Source organism: Salmo salar, chromosome ssa18 (assembly GCF_905237065.1).
Source record: "Salmo salar chromosome ssa18, Ssal_v3.1, whole genome shotgun sequence".
Taxonomy (NCBI): Eukaryota; Metazoa; Chordata; class Actinopteri; order Salmoniformes; family Salmonidae; genus Salmo; species Salmo salar.
Window position 1 is genome coordinate 31,051,036 of NC_059459.1, and position 20,515 is coordinate 31,071,550.

The following is a 20,515-nucleotide window of genomic DNA, read 5'->3' on the forward strand; positions in this document are numbered from 1 at the left end:
CCAAACCACTCATTGTTGAATTTGCGATTTCCAAGTTGTTGTGCAATGTTTATGTCCAATGGCCGATGAGCACCGATATGTTTTATCTATCATTTCTATTCATATGACAAGGATTAAAAAGGATTTGCCAGTATATTGTCCACTTGATTCATGATGATGACTGCTAGCTAAGATTTTGAAAGTATGATGTCCAATCAAAGCTACTGTAGATATGTGTTTTGAAGTCATTTTATCTGTGGACAGTGACCTTGAGCCTTCTTGGATGGGCACTTCTAATGTAACTCTATAGCAGTAACCAAGGGTCTAGAATTTTCTACCTCTACCCTTAGACTTGGCGGTGACGTAGTGTCCCCGTGAGTGACAGAACACTGAGCCAATCACAGCGCAACGCTCCGTTTTTTTCTGCTGGCTTGCCCCACCGCCACAGAAAGCACTGAGCTAAGCTGAAACACCTGCATTTTGGAGCTGCCTTTCTCAAGAAAACAAAAAAGAGACAATGTTTGTATGCGGCTTTATTAATTCAGTGCTATATATTATTTTTAACATTGTTAGCAAACTGATATGCGACACCTATTAATGCCAAAATATTAATGCCTTGAATGACGGGTCGCCACTGGCCCTGTCACAACTAGCTGATTATCAGCATCCCTCCGCCTCCTCTGCCAATGTCGCCACTGGTTACCTTGGAAGCAGGAGAAACTACCCCAGTCTGCGCTCCGCTAAATTACAGGCACAGCTCACAGCCACTGTCGGAATGTTTTACAGATTCTAGCGTTCCAATGAGAGTATGGGGGAATAGCATCACTTTACGAGTTGGAAGAAGAGCTTCAATCTTTGATAGTGTCTGTAGCATGATATTTCTCACCTGGAATCGCGCAAATCCGACATAACGAAAATGTCACAACAACGGGTAGTCCAACTGTCGACAGCCTCGCTCGCGCTGGTCTTCGGCAAGGACGAGGAGAGCTCGAGAGCCACGGGTGGAGAGAAATACAAGGCTGCACGCGGGCAGGAGATTTTTGCCGATTTTAAAGCGCAAAATCTGCGCAGTTTTTGGAATAAAAGACTTGTGAAAGCTATAGCTGAAGTTTACTTTCAAGGATGGATGGAGAATTTGGTGTTGTTCGTCCATGGGAATGCCAACAACCTAGAGGTGCTGAGGGAAGCTTGGATGCGCCGAGCGCTGAGGTCACCCAAAGGGTTTGTCATCAAAGCGGTCGGTATGTACACGAATTATTATTCTAACGTCACCATTTATAGTTGTTTTAATGTGTTTATTTTTATTGACATGTCTGAGAAAACATGCTACCCGTGCAACAATAAAAAATGGAATGCCCATTGCCATCTTGGCGCACAATAAATTAGGATTTTATTTCATGAGAAATGATCAAACCCCATAATGGGTTTAAGTATTGTTAAGTATGGACTTGAGTCCCCATTCACCAGAATTCTAGGGACTCTTTGGGAAATGCTTTGTTTACACAGCACTTAGCAGCCTCGAGAGAGAAAATGTGGAAGATAATGAAAATAAAAGCCTGAGAATATGTCAATGACATGTGATCTGATCCTGTCTTCGGGTCAGCTTTTTTTTGTTGCGATGTTCCTGAAGAATTTATACTTTTTTTAAGGCTTATTGCATTGGACACTTGAAGAGCAACATTGAGATTGAGCATGTATTGCTCATAGTCCCTGTAGAAAAGATAGCCTAAGGTTATTTTATTATATTCTATATTATATGATGCAGTTAGGCTATTGGTCCTCAATACTGTATTTAGAGGTATATTACTCAGTAGGTCTATTAACATGATAAGAAATAGGCCTGGCCTACCATACCATTTTGTTGTTGTGATATAACATTATCCAACAAAAAGAGAACGTTGTCTTCAGTGCTAGAGGATGTTCAAGTCTAGGCCTACTATACCCTGCCTGTTTCATTCATGTGGTGATTTGTGTAGAAGTCAAAGCTTTGAAATGCAGGCCTTGGTAAACTATCTATTGGCTCTGTCACAAAGCTTCAGAGGCGATGTGCAATAAACATCGGCTTGCTCAAACATTTGCCTGGTGGTCTCACACATATTTTTGACTGACCAGTCAGTGTTGTCTTTCATGTTGACATGTTCTGTCTGTTTGGCAAAGCCTGTTTACAAACCTCTGTACAACCACAATTAGACCTCTCTCTCTTCTTCTTCTGCTCAATTCAAAGGGGCTTTATTGGCATGGAAAACACATGTTTACATTGCCAAAGCAAGGGAAATAGATAATAAACAAAAGTGAAATAAACATTCAGAAATTAACAGTAAACATTACACTCACAAAAGTTTCAAAAGAATAGAGACATTTCAAATGTCATGTTATGGCTATATACAGTGTTGTAATAATAAGTACAAAAGAGAAAATACATAAATATGGGTTGTATTTACAATGGTGTTTGTGCTTCACTGGTTGACCTTTTCTTGTGGCAACAGGTCACAAATATTGCTGCTGTGATGGCACACTGTGGTATTTCACCTAATAGATATGGGAGTTTATCAAAATTGGACTTGTTTTCGAATTCTTCGTGAGACTGTGTGATCTGAGGGAAAAATGTGTCTCTAATATGGTCATACATTTCGCAGGAGGTCAGGAAGTGCAGCTCAGTCTCCACCTCATTTTGTGGACAGTGTGCACATTGGTGTAAAAACTAACTAGGTAGCCAAATTAAATGAACAACAGGTGTTGAAATCTAATTTTGTACTTATTTGCAATTTGTCAATATTCAAAAAGCCCTTATATACGTTTCAGAAAGCTATCATTTGATCCTTTTTAGGCAGCTATATTGTGCATGGTGTTGAACATCCATACCGTATCTATGACAACATGATCTCATGGCTTGTACAATGTCAGAGAAGACTGGTTCGAGTAGGTGTAAATGACAGCTCTGTGTGGGTTTTACACCTAATTACGTTAAGCTCAGAAGATACTAGAGAGAGAGAGAGAGAGAGAGAAAACATATGTTTCCCATGCCAATAAAGCCCTTGAATTGAATTGAGAGATTTGAAACAAGGTTTATGCAGCATGCAGGTCCAAAATACACACCCACACACAAAAGTATAGTCACTTTCAATACAGCCTGCTTTGTTGGCCTTGGACACATGGTCAGGTGGCAGGTCACAGGTCAGCAGTGTGTGTGTGCTTCAGAGCTGTTCCCCATTTCAGTCTGTATGTCAAGGTGCACTGTGTGGAGAGAGGTAGAGGACAGGAATTAGGAAAAGGGAGAGAAAACCACACAAGGGGAGATGGAGGGAGAGGTAGAGAGGGAAGAAGGGAGGGGAAGGGAAGGAGGGAGAAGTGGAGAGGGGAGGGAAAGGTGAGAAGGAAGGAGGGAAGGGTAGGGAGAGGGAAGGGAAGAGGGAAGGGTAGGGAGGAGTGAAGGAGAGGTGGAGAGGAAAGGACGGAGGTGGAGAGAGGTGAAGGTGAGAGGGAAGGACGGAGGTCGTGGGGAGGGAGGGGGGAGGTGGAGAGGGAAGGAGGGAGAGGTAGAAATTGATATGCCGAACTGTCAGAGAGAGAGACAACCCAAACAGGGAGCACAAACACCATCTCTTTATTATTTCCCTTTCATACTTCAACTACTTTCACCCTGTTACAACACTGTTACATAGCCAATAATATAACATTTGAAATGTCTTTTAAAACTTTTATGAGTGTAATGTTTACTGTTCATTTACTGTTCATTTTCCTTTTGTTTATTGTTAATTTCAGTTGCTTTGGCAATGTAAACATATGTTTCCCATGCCAATAAAGCCTTTTGAATTGAGAGATAGAGACTATGAGCACAGTCATTTATAAGACTGCGTTAGTTTCCTCATTCTGTCTGTCTGATTATCACGGTGTCAGTGCTAATGGAGGGAGAAGACTGATGGTTCATGGGGCCGACACTCTTTGGATGAGGGGAGAGAGGAGGAGAGGAAGAGAGTGAGGGGAGAGGAGGACGATGAACGGGAATGGGTGAGGAGATAAGGGGCTTGGGGTGGCTGGTTGCAGTGGAGCGGAGCGGAATTGAGGAGGTGGGGGGTTTAGAGGGGATGAGGTGAGGGAGACACTGGGTGAAGGAATGATGAGGAGAAGGGGTGGATTGTGAGACTAGGAGGATGAACAGGCTCTGTTGTTATGCCTTTCTGGGAATGGGCCCCCCTGGTACTGGAGTTGACCTCTCACACTGGAATCTCTCTCTCTCCCACCCAATTCAATTTATGGGGCTTTATTGGCATGTGAAACATATGTTTACATTGCCAAAGCAAGTGAAATAGATAATTAACAAAAGTGAAATAAACAATAAAAAATGTACAGTAAACATTACACTCACAAAAGTTCCAAAAGAAGAAAGACATTTCAAATGTCATATCTCTTTCTCTGTCTGTCTGTTTGTCTCTACCCCTCTCCCTTTCTCTCCCTCTCGCTCTCTCTCTCTCTTTCTGCCTCTCTGTCTCTCTCTGTCTTTCTCTCTTTCATAGTTTCAGGCTAGAGGCGTATGAAATCATGAGGAGGTTTTCCTTTCCAAGGGGTACAAAATCTGTAGAAGGTTTTAATAGAGTTGTTGAAGAAAGATTGTTAAAACATTTGAAATTGGATGAGGATGAGATATAGGCTAGTCTGCAGTGTTTGATGCGTTAAAGAACAACACTAGTCTAGATCATTCTGGTGAATGATTGATGTAATGGACATCTATATTCATCAGAACAGAACTTTCTGAGCGTGCTGAAGAGTGGCTAGAACTGGTGTTAGCTAGACCTCAGGGATCCTAAACTGTATTAAAGTTAATATATGAAGTTGTATGGAAGAAGGTATTTTGAGAGAATGGTGTCAGTACACCATATAAATAGAATATGGTGTAACTATACTGTTAATCAGAGTCTTATGTCGTAATAGCCTTGTCATGGAAGGACAGGGGCGATTTTAGCATGTACATCTTGGTGGGGCAGAAAAATATATGGGATGCATGCCAGCAAAGCCATTCCACAACACAACACTAAACAATACATTAATTGCACTATAACGGTGACAAATTGTTAGGGCCTACATAAAGCTGTCCCAACAGCAGTCTCAACATCTTACCACTGCTACACTTGGCTATTAGCGGAGCCTTGTCTGGCAGAGAAACAGTTCATTCAGCCTCAGTTACTGCTTTTAAAAAAACATAGCTGATATGGCTGACTGGCTTAAACAAATGTGGTTTCTACTGACAATTGAGATGTACAAACCTATGGCATAAGGGGACGACAAGCAGATAAGAGGCAATCCGTAATTTCAATTAAGACATTAATGAGCGAGCTAGGACGGACGTAGTCAATATAACTATTTGTTAAGCACTTTTGAAGTGTACAGTGACAGAATTCAGAACATGGGCCATTCTTACAATGTTCTCCCTCTACACCAAGTCAGAACTTTAGGATAAATAAAGGGGGCATATAAGCAGACAATGAAAGCTCTTACAATATTCGATGATTACATTTCTCAAAAACAGGTTATAGGCCACATGTGCCCCACCAAGTCAGAACAGTAGACGAAATTAAGAGGTGAAAATAGACCAAATTATTAGGGTGAGGCACATGTGATACAAACAGCTTACTACACAACATACCCTTAGTATTACTTTCTTAGCTACAGTATACATATCTCCCTAGCATATTACATAATTTATGTAGCAGCATACAATACATTTTGCACTCACCTTGTTGTACTGTGTTCACTTGAACAGGAAGGGGGCGCGGCGGTCCTTCGTGAGCAAATTGTGTCATTAAACTTTGTCATCAAAGTGGCATTCTCTGGATTTGGGCACTCTGAAAAAAACAAGGCTGAATCATGATGACGTCAGTGATCTTCAGGCCGTAGTTCTAGAAAGAGGCCAGAGTTCCAGATTTACAATTCCGAGTTGGATGAAAGTTCAAAACGTATTTTCTCAGTCGTAGCTCGTTTTCCCCGAGTTCCCAGTTGTCTTGAACTCACTAAAGTCAGGTTTTTCAGTTCCGAGTTAACAGTTGTTTTGAGCGCAACACAAGTCATGCTTCATTGACAGCATGGCCAATGTTGAATGTTTATAATTATTAACTAGGAAAAGAGACCCTTAATCTTGGACTTGCGACCATACAGACAGTCCACTGAATAGCAGGCTAATGATTGCTTTTCAATGCTTGCAGTTAGCCACTGATTCCTTTCAAACCACTCATTGTTGAATTTACGATTTCCAAGTTGTTGTGCAATGTTTGTCCAATGGCCGATGAGCACCAATACGTTTTTATCTATCTTCCAATTTCTCTTCATTATTTCTCTTCATATGACAAGGATTTAAAAGGATTTGCCAGTAGATTGTCGACTTCATTCATGATGATGACTGATAGCTAAGATTTTGAAAGTATGATGTCCAAGCTACTGTACATATAACATGATTTGACATAATTTTATCTGTGGCCAATGACCTTGAGCCTTCTTGGATGCGCACTTCTAATGTAACTCTATGGCAGCACCCAAGGGGCTTGAAATTTCTAGCTCTACCCTTGGCGGTGATGTAGTGTCCCCATGAGTGACAGAACACTGAGCCAATCACGGCGCAATGCTCCATATTTTCTGCCGGCTTGCCCCACCACCACAGAAAGAACTGAGATAGGCTGAAACACCTGCATTTTGGAGCTGACTTACTCAAGAAAACAAAAAAGAGACCATGTTTGTATGCGGCTTTATTAATTCAATGATATATTTGTTTTACATTGTTTGCAAACTGATATGTGACACGTATTATTAATGCCAAAATAACATGCAAAACAGGAAATCCTCCCACCCAAAAAATGTGGGGCTCAAAACAGGTGGGGCTCTGTCTGAATGATGGGTCACCACTGTGGAAAGATATAGTTGTTGTTCCACTCTTCTCCACAGGTGAAATAGGAGGCTTCACACAACCATCAAAATGTCTGTTAGCGGCCTTTGCATAATTGAGAAGGCTAACATTCATCCTAAATGGCACTCTATTCCCTATAGTGCGGTACTTTTGTTCAGGGCTCATAGGTCTCTTGTCAAAAGTAGGGCACTATGTAGGGAATAGGGTGCCATTTGGGATGCACACTCGCTCTGGATATAGTTCCTGGTATGAGGCTAAGCCAGGCGGAGGGATACGCAGGGTAAAACATTTATGCTGAGCCGCCCTGTGGTGTAATGAGGTATCCTGTGCCCTCCTACACAATTGAACCCTCCTCTTCCACGATCATGGGCAACAAGAGACTGGATGTTGTCACTGTCAGTGATGTGGTATTGATTTTAAATGTGGAGCTTTCAATTGAAGCATTTGTTTTAATGAATCTCTTCTCAACAAATTAGAAATGATACCTTCTTAAAATAAAAATAAATCAAGAAAATGTAGTTGGAGAAATATTGTGTTAGACCTATATCTTGATATGGTGAGAGGGTATTCGTGCAACACAGCTGTATGCATTGCTTCCAGCTCATTTCTCAAATGCTTCCCTCTTGAACCCTGATCTCAACACAGACAACGTGTTTTCCTCCTTCACATCTTGGAGATGAAAGTGTTTGTATACTTTAAGACATAGGGAGTCTGATTTCATTGGGTTGTTTGGTCTGAGACTCAGAGCTCAACTAATGGTCGTAACTCTCCCAGATGTTAGCTTATTAGCCATGACATCCCCTCGCTGGGACTTACTGGGGTTAAACGGTCCACCCTGTTGTTCTGGTGTGTGTGTGTGTGTGAGAGAGAGAGAAAGTGTGTGTGCGGTGGGGTGTTAAACAGCCAGCTTGTCATGATCAACTGGCTAAGGTCAAAGGTTGTGACCTCTGGGCTAACTAGCCCCCGCGGGATCACCGGGCTTCACAGGGGTCGTTGTTAAGGCAACCGGCTCACATAATCTCAGCGTCTCCAGGTGTTCCATCCTTACACTTCTGTGTGTGTGTGTGTGTGTGTGTGTGTGTGTGTGTGTGCTTTATTTCTAGGGTTTCCTCATATACCGAGGAAGCGCTCTGTGTCTCTGCACAAGCTTTGTTTCTAGGGTTTCCTCATATACCGAGGAAGCGCTCTGTGTCTCTGCACAAGCTTTGTTTCTAGGTTTCCTCATATACCGAGGAAGCGCTCTGTGTCTCTGCACAAGCTTTGTTTCTAGGGTTTCCTCATATACCGAGGAAGCGCTCTGTGTCTCTGCACAAGCTTTGTTTCTAGGGTTTCCTCATATACCGAGGAAGCGCTCTGTGTCTCTGCACAAGCTTTGTTTCTAGGGTTTCCTCATATACCGAGGAAGCGCTCTGTGTCTCTGCACAAGCTTTGTTTCTAGGGTTTCCTCATATACCGAGGAAGCGCTCTGTGTCTCTGCACAAGCTTTGTTTCTAGGGTTTCCTCATATACCGAGGAAGCGCTCTGTGTCTCTGCACAAGCTTTGTTTCTAGGGTTTCCTCATATACCGAGGAAGCGCTCTGTGTCTCTGCACAAGCTTTGTTTCTAGGGTTTCCTCATATACCGAGGAAGCGCTCTGTGTCTCTGCACAAGCTTTGTTTCTAGGGTTTCCTCATATACCGAGGAAGCGCTCTGTGTCTCTGCACAAGCTTTGTTTCTAGGGTTTCCTCATATACCGAGGAAGCGCTCTGTGTCTCTGCACAAGCTTTGTTTCTAGGGTTTCCTCATATACCGAGGAAGCGCTCTGTGTCTCTGCACAAGCTTTGTTTCTAGGGTTTCCTCATATACCGAGGAAGCGCTCTGTGTCTCTGCACAAGCTTTGTTTCTAGGGTTTCCTCATATACCGAGGAAGCGCTCTGTGTCTCTGCACAAGCTTTGTTTCTAGGGTTTCCTCATATACCGAGGAAGCGCTCTGTGTCTCTGCACAAGCTTTGTTTCTAGGGTTTCCTCATATACCGAGGAAGCGCTCTGTGTCTCTGCACAAGCTTTGTTTCTAGGGTTTCCTCATATACCGAGGAAGCGCTCTGTGTCTCTGCACAAGCTTTGTTTCTAGGGTTTCCTCATATACCGAGGAAGCGCTCTGTGTCTCTGCACAAGCTTTGTTTCTAGGGTTTCCTCATATACCGAGGAAGCGCTCTGTGTCTCTGCACAAGCTTTGTTTCTAGGGGTTTTTTTGCACACAGAGGAGGCCCATTTCAGCCACCATAAATGCCTGTAGCAGAGCACTCTCTCTCTCATTAGTACAGTGCAGAGGGAGTGTTCCTGACTGGAGATGAGGGTTGATGAGCTTCAAACTACATGTTATTTCAAGTGGCCGGGGCTGTGCATTCAACACATCATGCAACACAAGGCCAGTCGGGCTTAGCTTGGCTTGGCTTCTCTAACGTTCAAGCACCCTGAGGACGATTTTTAATGTTGAAATGTGAATGAAGTAGCACATACCATTTTCCTCCAGGAGTTGTCAGAACTAACCTAGCTATTCCCTGTTGTTCCATACAGATTCAGCCAGACTGGCTGGGTCAGTGGAGTTCTGACAATGAATATAGGCCTTGTTATGAAGCTTCATCTTTCATGCAACCGGTCCAGTGTGACAGTATATGGATGCTGTTTGACATTTGAACCCAGAGGCACCCTGAGGTTTGTATGGCTGGATCTATGTCTCTCATGGAGTAGACCTGGATCTGATTCCCACCAATAACACCAGAGGAATGTTTTTTAGAGGTAACCAAACACACTGTCTGTCTGTCTGTCTGTCTGTCTGTCTGTCTGTCTGTCTGTCTGTCTGTCTGTCTGTCTGTCTGTCTGTGTCAAATCAAATCAAATTTTATTGGTCACATACACATGGTTAGCAGATGTTATTGTGAGTGTAGTGAAATGCTTATGCTTCTAGATCCGACAGTGCATCAGTATCTAACAGGTAGTATCTAACAATTTCACAACAAACCCTAATATCTAACAAATTCCACAACAAAACCTAATATACACAATCTAGTAAAGGAATGGGATGAAAATATATACAGTTGAAGTCGGAAGTTTACATACACCTTAGCCAAATACATTTAAATTAAGTTTTTCAAAATTTCTGACATTTAATCCTTGTAAAAATTCCCTGTCTTAGGTCAGTTACAGGGGCGGAAATCCCGGGGGGGGCGGGGGGGACACGACCCCCCCATCCTGGGAAAAATATGATTTGTCCCCCCAAATATATCACTGAAACATAACTATGTAATTTAAATAATATTAATAATACGCAATGAAAGCAATTGTGCTGATTATAGACACTTAATAGCGCGTTTTTAAGTTTCAAAAGATTGCGACCCCCCCCACAATTTGCCTCACAATGGTTTGATCCACTGCCAGTTCCTTAGTTGGCAAGGTAACAGAGGGGTCGTGTCTACTGTCTGAAAGGCACTCAATGAACGTAACTGACGTGAGGTTAATCCAGTCAATCGCGCACACACACTAGCTGAATATGCAGAGCTAGCGCGCAAATATTAACTATTAAGCTAGCTAGTACCTATTCCATTTATGTGGCCTCGTCAAAGATGGAATCTTTGCTATCGTCAATTTATTCCAAGATCAGCATGCAGATGATGTAAATTAGTGCTTCAAAGTCCCTGTGATAAGGTTAGCGATAAACTGAAGTCCAAACTGAACAGAACTACACTCTCTTCTACCATTGTCTTAAATATATTTAATGGTCTCGGTACAAAAGCTAAATTGTCGCAAGGGAACTTTTATTTATTTATTTTATTTCACCTTTATTTAACCCGGGTAGCAAAGATTATAGCAAACACCACTGAAATGGAATTGGTGCTCGCTAGCTTTGCAAATTCAGCTATTGTTGGAAGCCAGCCAATATGAAACAAACTATTAACCTCTCTAGGCTAGGCGGGACGAATTCGTCCCACCTACGTAACAGCCACTGCCAGCCTGTGGCGCGATTTTCAAAACCTTAAAAATCCTATTACTTCAATTTCTCAAACATATGACTATTTTACAGCCATTTAAAGACAAGACTCTCGTTAATCTAACCACACTGTCCGATTTCAAAAAGGCTTTACAACGAAAGCAAAACATTAGATTATGTCAGCAGAGTACCAAGCCAGAAATAATCAGACACCCATTTTTCAAGCCAGCATATAATGTCACCAAAACCCAGAAGACAGCTAAATGCAGCACTCACCTTTGATGATCTTCATCAGATGACAACCCTAGGACATTATGTTATACAATACATGCATGTTTTGTTCAATCAAGTTCATATTTATATCAAAAACCAGCTTTTACATTAGCATGTGACGTTCAGAACTAGCATACCCCCCGCAAACTTCCGGGGAATTCGCTAACATTTTACTAAATTACTCACGATAAACGTTCACAAAAAGCATAACAATTATTTTAAGAATTATAGATACAGACCTCCTCTATGCACTCGATATGTCCGATTTTAAAATAGCTTTTGGTGAAAGCACATTTTGCAATATTCTAAGTACATAGCCCAGGCATCACGGGCTCGCTATTTAGACACCCGGCAAGTTTAGCACTCACCATAATCATATTTACTATTATAAAAGTTTGATTACCTTTTGTTGTCTTCGTCAGAATGCACACCCAGGACTGCTACTTCAATAACAAATGTTGGTTTGGTCCAAAATAATCCATCGTTATATCCGAATAGCGGCGTTTTGTTTGTGCGTTCCAGACACTATCCGAAATAGTAAAGAAGTGTCGCGCGCATGGCGCAATTCGTGACAATAAAATTCTAAGTATTCCATTACCGTACTTCGAAGCATGTCAACCGCTGTTTAAAATCAATTTTTACGACATTTTTCTCGTAGAAAAGCGATAATATTCCGACAGGGAATCTCCTTTTCGGCAAACAGAGGAAAAAATCCCAAAGGCGGGGGCGGTCGGGGTCACGCGCATAAACCCAGTGTCCCTTGATCGGCCACTTGAGAAAGGCGATAATGTGTTTCAGCCTGGGGCTGGAATGACGACATTCTGTTTTTTCCCGGGCTCTGAGCGCCTATGGACGACGTGGGAAGTGTCACGTTAGAGCAGAGATCCTTAGTAAATGATAGAGATGGAAAAGAAGTTCAAGAAATGGTCAGACAGGCCACTTCCTGTAAAGGAATCTCTCAGGTTTTGACCTGCCATTTGAGTTCTGTTATACTCACAGACACCATTCAAACAGTTTTAGAAAATTTAGGGTGTTTTCTATCCATATGTAATAAGTATATGCATATTCTAGTTACTGGGTAGGAGTGGTAACCAGATTAAATCGGGTATGTTTTTTATCCAGCCGTGTCAATACTGCCCCCTATCCTAAACAGGTTAAAATTACAAAAGGTTGCAGCATATGTTGTGTAAATGGTGAACTCATACAGCTGTCAACTCTTGTCATTTTAATCCGTTTCACATTTGCTAGCTACCTTTTAGATCGAAGCCCAAATAGAATGATAAAAGATAAGATGATAGAAGCCCATCTCCTACTGTAAATAACCTACACACTGTGTGTGTGTGTGTAGCCAGCCAGCCAGGTAGAAAAATGGCAGAAAAATAAAAGACGGACATCAGAGTATTTTTCAGTACACCAAAACGCAAAGTAAGAACCCTAGTAGCCTAATATCTCAAAGACTAGTTGATAAAATGTTCATAAGAAAGAAATGAAATTCTAATGGAAATGTTTCACAATGATGTCATTAGGCAGAGCAGGCAACAGATGGCACACAGACAGCAGAGTTGGGGACAGATATGCAGGGACAGACTGGCAGAGACAGGGAGTCTCGGGTAAGTTTGTTGAGTCTTTGTTTGGCAACATTATGAAAGGTTCTCCATTTTTTTTACTTGTAAAATAGGAACATAATTGGAAAATGCCATGGATACCCCCACTCTCAACTTAAACTGGTGACTGAACTAAGATTTGTTAAAGGCAATGGTATTGCTGTTGTGATTAGTTGTGTAGTTTTGGGTACCGGTAGTTAGGAGTACGGCAAACACCTTATTTTTTTGGTTCCTCAATATACATTTACCATATTACAATGTAGGCTATGTTTTACAGCACTACTTTTGGTGTCCCCCTCAGGAATTGCTCTTGAGAAAATTTCATGTAATTGTCCCCTCCAAAGTTGATATCAGATTTTCACCCCTGGTCAGTTAGGATCACCACTTTATTTAAAAAATGTGAAATGTCAGAATAATAGTAGAGAGAATGATTTATTTCAGCTTTTATTTCTTTCATCACATTCCCAGTGGGTCAGAAGTTTACATACACTCAATTAGTATTTGGTAGCATTGCCTTTAAATTGTTTAACTTGGGTCAAACATTTTGGGTAGCCTTCCACAAGCTTTCCACAATAAATTGGGTGAATTTTGGCCTATTCCTCCTGACCTCCTTGTTCGCTCATGCTTTTTCAGTTCTGCCCACAGATTTTGTATGGGATTGAGGTCAGGGCTATGTGATGGCCACTCCAATACCTTGACTTTGTTGTCCTTAGACCATTTTGCCACAACTTTGGAAGTATGCTTCGGGTCATTGTCCATTTGGAAGACCCATTTGCGACCAAGCTTTAACTTCCTGACTGATGTCTTGAGATGTTGCTTCAATATATCCACATAATTTTCTTTCCTCATGATGCCATCTATTTTGTGAAGTGCACCAGTCCCTCCTGCAGCAAAGCACCCCCACAACATGATGCTGCCACCCCCGTGCTTCACGGTGTTCTTCAGCTTGCAAGCCTCCCCCTTTTTCCTCCACACATAACGATGGTCATTATGGCCAAACAGTTCTATTTTTGTTTCATCAGACCAGACGACATTTCTCAAAAAAGTATGATCTTTGTCCCCATGTGCAGTTGCAAACCGTAGTCTTTTGGAGCAGTGGCTTCTTCCTTACTGAGCGGCCTTTCAGGTTATGTCGATATAGGACTGGTTTTACTGTGAATATAGATACTTTTGTACCTGTTTCCTTCACAAGGTCCTTTATTGTTGTTCTGGGATTGATTTGCACTTTTCTCACCAAAGTACATTCATCTCTAGAGGACAGAACGCGTCTCCTTCCTCAGCGGTATGACGGCTGTGTGGTCCCATGGTGTTTATACTTGCGTACTATTGTTTGTACAGATGAACGTGGTACCTTCAGGCGTTTGGAAATTGCTCCCAAGTCTGAACCAGACTTGTGGAGGTCTACAATTGTTTTTGGCTGATTTCTTTTGATTTTCCCGTGATGTCAAGCAAAGAGGCACTGAGTTTGAAGGTAGGCCTTGAAATACATCCACAGGTACACCTCCAATTGACTCAAATGATGTCAATTAGCCTATCAGAAGCTTCTAAAGCCATGACATAATTTTCTGAAATTCTCCAAGCTGTTTAAAGGCACAGTCAACTTAGTGAATGTAAACTTCTGACCCACTGGAATTGTGTTAGAATGAATTATAAGTGAAATAATATGTCTGTAAACAATTGTTGGAAAAATTACTGTCATGCACAAAGTAGATGTCCTAACCGACTTGCCAAAACTATAGTTTGTTAACAAGAAATTTGTGGAGTGGTTGAAAAACGAGTTTTAATGACTCCAACCTAAGTGTATGTCAACTTCCGACTTCAACTGTAAGTATAAAATATATGGATGAGCAGTGACAGAGCGGCTAAGATGCAATAGATAGTAAAGAATAGATAGTGAAGGATACAGTATACATTATATACATATGAGATGAGTAATGTGAGTTATGTAAACATTTTTAAAGTGGCATTATTAAAGTGACTAGTGTTCCATTTATTTAAGTGGCCAATGATATCAAGTCTGTAGGTAGGCAGCCGCCTCTCTGTGCTGGTGGTGGCTGTTTAACATTCTGATAGCCTTGAGATAGAAGCTGTTTTTCAATCTCTCTGTCCCAGCTTTGATGCACCTGTACTGACCTTGCCATCTGGATGATAGCGGTGTGAACAGGCAGTGGCTTGGTTTGTTGTTGTTCTTGATGATCTTTTTTGCGTTCCTGTGACATCATGTGTTGTAGGTGTTCTGGAGGGCGGGTAGTTTGCCCCCGGTGATGCGCTGTGCAGACCGCACCACCCTCTGGAAAGCCTTGCTGTTGTGGGTGGTGCAGTTGCAGTTGCCGTACCAGGCGGTGATACAGCCCGACAGGATGCTCTCAATTGTGCACCTGTAAAAGTTAGTGAGGGTTTTCGGTGACAAGCCAGATTTATTCAGCCACCTGAGGTTGAAGAGGCGCTGTTTTGCCTTCTTCACCACACTGTCTGTGTGCGTGGACCATTTCAGTTTGTCGGTGACATGTACACAGAGGAATTTAAAACTTTCCACCTTCCTCACTACAGTCCAGTCGATGTGGATAGGGGGGTGCTCCCTCTGCTGTTTCCTGAAGTCCACGATCATCTCCTTTGTTTTGCTGACATTGAGTGTGAGGTTATTTTCCTGACACCACACTCCAAGGGCCCTCACCTCCTCCCTGTAGGCCGTCTCGTTGTTGTTGGTAATCAGGCCTACCACTGTAGTGTCATCTGCAAACTTGATGATTGAGTTGGAGGCGTGCATGGCCACGCAGTTGTGGGTAAATAGGGAGTACAGGAGGGGGCTGAGAACGCTCCCTTGTGGGGCCTCAGTGTTGAGGATCAGCGGAGTGGAGATGTTGTTTCCTACCCTCACCACCTGGGGGCGGCCCGTCAGAAAGTCCAGGACCCAGTTGCACAGGGCGGGGTCGAGACCCGGGGTCTCAAGCTTATTGATGAGTTTGGAGGGTACTACGGTGTTAAATGCTGAGCTGTAGTCAATGAACAGCATTCTTACATAGGTATTCCTCTTGTCCAGATGGGATAGGGCAGTGTGCAGTGTGATGGCGATTGCCTCGTCTGTGGACCTATTGGGGCGGTAAGCAAATTAAAGTGGGTCTAGGGTGACAGGTAGGGTGGAGGTGATATGATCCTTGACTAGTCTCTCAAAGCACTTCATGATGACAGAAGTGAGTGCTACGGGGCGATAGTCATTTAGCTCAGTTACCTTAGCTTTCTTGGGAACAGGAACAATGGTGGCCATCTTGAAGCATGTGGGGACAGCAGACTAGGATAGGGATTGATTGAAAATGTCTGTAAACATGTCAGTCTGTCTCTCTCGCTCTCTCTCTCTCTCTCTCTCTCTCTCTCTCTCTCTCTCTGACTTGGAGAAAGGAAACAGGGTGTGTGCGTGACAGTGTGTGTGGTGTCTTGATTGCTATTTCCTCAGTTGCTTATTATTAGTCCAGAGAGGAGGAGACAACCTCGCCCTCCATTCTCTAACATGACCCCTCGCTGTGAGACTCTCTAGCTGTGTGTGCATGCTTCTGTCTTTGTCCCTGATCGTTTGTTAGCTATATCCTCTTCCCATTCAACAGGAAACTCTCCCTAGGTGGGAATCACACAGACTGGCCCATTTATTGACCTGTAGAATTTACCCACAGCACTGGATCACAGCCAACCCTAACACATCAACCTTGCATCCCTCAGCTTATTCACACTGGCGGGTGTGTGCATGTGTGCATAAGAGTGTGTGTGCGTGCGTGTGCATACCTGTGTTAATGCATGTGTGTGTCGAATGCTTTTATTCGATTTTAACATTATTCTCTCACTGCTGGTCAGAGATAGAGGACAGGTACTGCTATCAACCGATATTCTGCTTATTTTTCATTTTTTAAACAACTAATTGACCAACGTCGGTTCAATTATTTGAATTCCATTTTGTTATTTTCTGTGAGCTCAATGTGCAGTTTCTCTAGAGATAAATCAGATCAAGCCCGAACTATGCGGTGTAGTAGGGAGTTGTTTCCAACAGGCAGATACTCTACATAGTTTAGTGTCATACGGTAATTAACTACAATGACCATAATCCATTGCGTGCCTACTTGTCCGGTCTGTGTGTTTCTATTACGCCTGCTATGTTGGGTTAGTGTGGGACAGAAGAGACAGAAAATAGATGTAGAGGGCAGTTGCTTCGCGAGGTATCTCTACCTGAAAATACATGATCTAAGTGATTGATAGTTGGTATTCAGCAGTTATAAATGTATGTCTTATTTACTTTGAAGAACTACTAAAATATTGATTTTGTCAGGCAGCAGCTCTATAGAGATGAGATGATGACTTGGAATGAAATAATAATAATAAAGTCAAAAAACAAATTAAATGTACACAACAAATGAAATATTTTATTAAGTAAAGTAATGTGAATAAATGATGGTTAATAAGTAGGGATGCACAATATATCGGTAAGCATATCGGAATCGGACCAATATTAGCTAAAAATGCCGGCATCGGCCTGATGTCTAGTTTAACCACAATGTACAAAACCGATGTCAAAGCTGACGTGCATACCTATATAACGTAGGTAGATGACGTAATGACCTCACGAAAAATATTGCGCTACACGTGCAACACAGCATTCCTAACCTAGCCCACAATGTCTGCTGTGTGAATCTATTTGGAAGTTTCAAAGGAAGATAACAAAATGGCCAAATGCAATGTTTGTGTTGCTATTATTTCCCGAGGAGGGGAGAAAGTGAAATCTTTCAATACCACAAACCTAATTACTCATTTGAAAGTGCATCACCCCCAGACGTTCAGCGACTAGAAAAAAACTAAGCGCATACTTCCAACAACTAAACAAGTTTAAGTCGAGCAGTCATTTGAAAGAGTAAGAAAATTTCAGCGAGACAATCAAAGGCGAAATCCATTAACGCCAAGATAATGGAATTCATTGCCCTTGACAATCAACCGTTCTCTGTCGTGGATGATGTTGGCTTTCGCCGACTGGTCGAGCACCTCGAGCCCCGGTACACACTACCAAGTAGGCACTCTTTTTCAGATGTTGTGCTACCAGAGTTACACAGTATTGTTGAAACGCACATCCATGAGCTACTTGCTATGGGCGTCACTGCTATTAGCTTCATGACTGACATTTGGACCAGCGATGTCAGCCCAATGAGCATGCTGAGTCTGACAGCACAGTGGGTCGACGAGGATTTCGTACTGAAGAAAGCCATATTGCATGCTCAAGAATGTGCTGGTTCTCATACCGCTGCTGCCATTTCAATGGCATTTGAGAACATGTTTTAAACTTGGAAATATGAACACACTCCTAGCTCCATTCAAACAACTGACTGGAGAAATAAGCTCATCAACTGCGTCTGCAGCAGATGTGATACCCTCTGTCATGGCATTGAAACACCTGCTCTACAAAACTGCAGACAGACCGTGGGGTTAAAACTTGCAAAAGTACTCTACTAGAGGCTGTGAACAAGCGATTCGGTGGCATTCTCCCTGAGCATCTTTACTGTGTCACCACCATGCTCGATGCTAGGTACAAGGACTCGATGCTAGGTACAAATGTTAAATATTGGTTATCGGTATCAGGTTTTTTGGCAAGGAAAATATTGGATCTCGGTATCGGACAAAAATGTCATATTGGTGCATCTGTATTGATAAATGATAAGCAGATGCACATAATGCATTGTGCGTTTAATGTAAAAAAAAATCATCAAAATAGAAACCGTTATTATTTTTTAATAATCAAACCGAAACCGAACTGACCTCAAAAAGCACGAATCACTGAGCACTAAAGACAGGTCCTCAGGTGATGTAATATTGCAGTATTTCTGGTATTATTGAAGCGTCAACTTCCTGATGGGAGGTTGTCTTAGCTTCATAAAACACTGATCACAGAGATAAAAACACAGCTTGGTTGGTTGGAGCAAAAAAAAATGGCTCAGTTGGTTGGAGCATTAGAGGGCTGTCTGCTAGCCTACATATACACACAGTAACAAGACCAGGAATCTGCCGTAGCTCACGTTGGGTTAGACTAGAGAGGAAATGGGTTTCATCTGGGCTCAATGACCCACCCGCCAACCTAGCTCACTCTTGATTAGAGGGGGTGGGAGTACTGTAAACCATCCATCTCTCCCAGGGGTAAGGTTAGGACTGTGTGTGTGTGTGCATGCGTACATGCGTTTATGTTTGTGTGTGTGTCTGCGTGCCTGTTTGTGCGAGCATGATCGTGTATGTGTGTGCAAGCATGTGTGGTGTGAGTGATTGCATGCGTTTGTGTGTGTGCGCATGCACGCACGTCTGGGTGCCTGTGTGTGCGTGTGAACCATCACTCATTCTCAGTGGGGTTAAGGCTCTTTGGGTGGAGCGTGCTGGAAACACATGGAACTTCGACATTTCCCAGGGAAGGGAAGACTTGTGCATTCCTCAGTGCTTGGTGGTCACTAGGAGGCCATGCTAGAGAGGACAGAGGCACTGTGCTTTAGAACCATAACATGCCATTTTAACAACTAGGCCTAACCCATGCTCCACCCCTTATCATATCGCATAATAGCTTGTAAACAAATGCCAACCTTCCTCCCACTATTTAATTCCGAAAACGTCAGAATGTAGTCAAAATGTTTTTATTTGCTACCTGCCTCCATGGTCAGTGGATCAGAGTGATGAGGTATCTAAACGTTGTCTGAGTATCGGGTTATAGTGAGCGCTTTGGGAACTGGGACAAAATGGGGTTTTAATCTTTGTTACATTACTAACAGTTTTCAGTCTAACACCTGGTTACTGTGTCTGGTTCCATCTTCCTAGGAACATAACAGGGTTCATTGCTTGGGGAATGAAGTGTCAGGATTTTGGTCACTATTGGCCCATTTTCTGAAACTCTCCATGCAGTGAGGAATGAGGATACGTTCTAGTGCAGGAGAAGGCCTAAACATTTTATATATATATATATATTTTTTTAATATACTGTTTATCTTTTTTTTTGTGGGTAGATCAGCTTTAATATTGCAGATAGATTGTGGCTTCCATCAATGTCTGTGTCATTTCCAATCCCCCATATACATTTTTTGTAAATATATACAGTACCAGTCAAAAGTTTGGACACACTACTCATACAAGGGTTTTCCTTCATTTTTACTATTTTCTACATTGTATAATAATAGTGAAGACATCAAAACTATGAAATAGCACGTATGGAATCATGTACTAACCAAAAAAGTGTTAAACAAATCTAAATTTATTTTATATTCTTCAAAGTAGCCACTCTTTGGCTTGATAACAGCTTTGCACACTCTTGGCATTCTCTCAACCAGCTTCACTTGGAATGCTTTTCCAACAGTCTTGAAGGAGTTCCCACATATGCTGAGCACTTGTTGGCTGCTTTTCCTTCACTCTGTAGTCTAACTAATCTAAAATTATCTCATTTGGGTTGAGGTTGGTTGATTGTGGAGGCCAGGTCATCTGATGCAGCACTCCATCACTCTCCTTCTTGGTCAAATAGCCCTTACACAGCCTGGAGGTGTGTTGGGTCATTGTCCTGTTGAAAAACAAATGATGGTCCCACTAAGCCCAAACCAGATGGGATGGCGTATCACTGCAGAATGCTGTGGTAGTCATGCTGTTTAAGTGTGCCTTGAATTCTAAATAGATCACAGACGGTGTCAGCAGCAAAGCACACCCACACCATCACACCACCTCATCCATGCTTCACGGTGGGAACCACACATGCGGAGATCATCCGTTCACCTACTCTGCGTCGCACAAAGATACGGCGGTTGGAAC

General features: G+C 42.4%; 1 protein-coding gene across 1 annotated transcript in view; it reads left to right on the forward strand.

Annotated features, from left to right (window-relative positions):
• The first annotated feature begins 468 nt into the window (after positions 1 to 468).
• LOC106577247 (storkhead-box protein 1) overlaps positions 469 to 20,515 on the forward strand; it is a 53,865-nt gene continuing 33,818 nt past the window's right edge. The window contains exon 1 of the mRNA XM_014155173.2: positions 469 to 1,220. Within this exon, the coding sequence (XP_014010648.2) occupies positions 896 to 1,220 (325 nt within the window). The 5' untranslated portion in view covers positions 469 to 895. The remainder of the gene's footprint in view (positions 1,221 to 20,515) is intronic.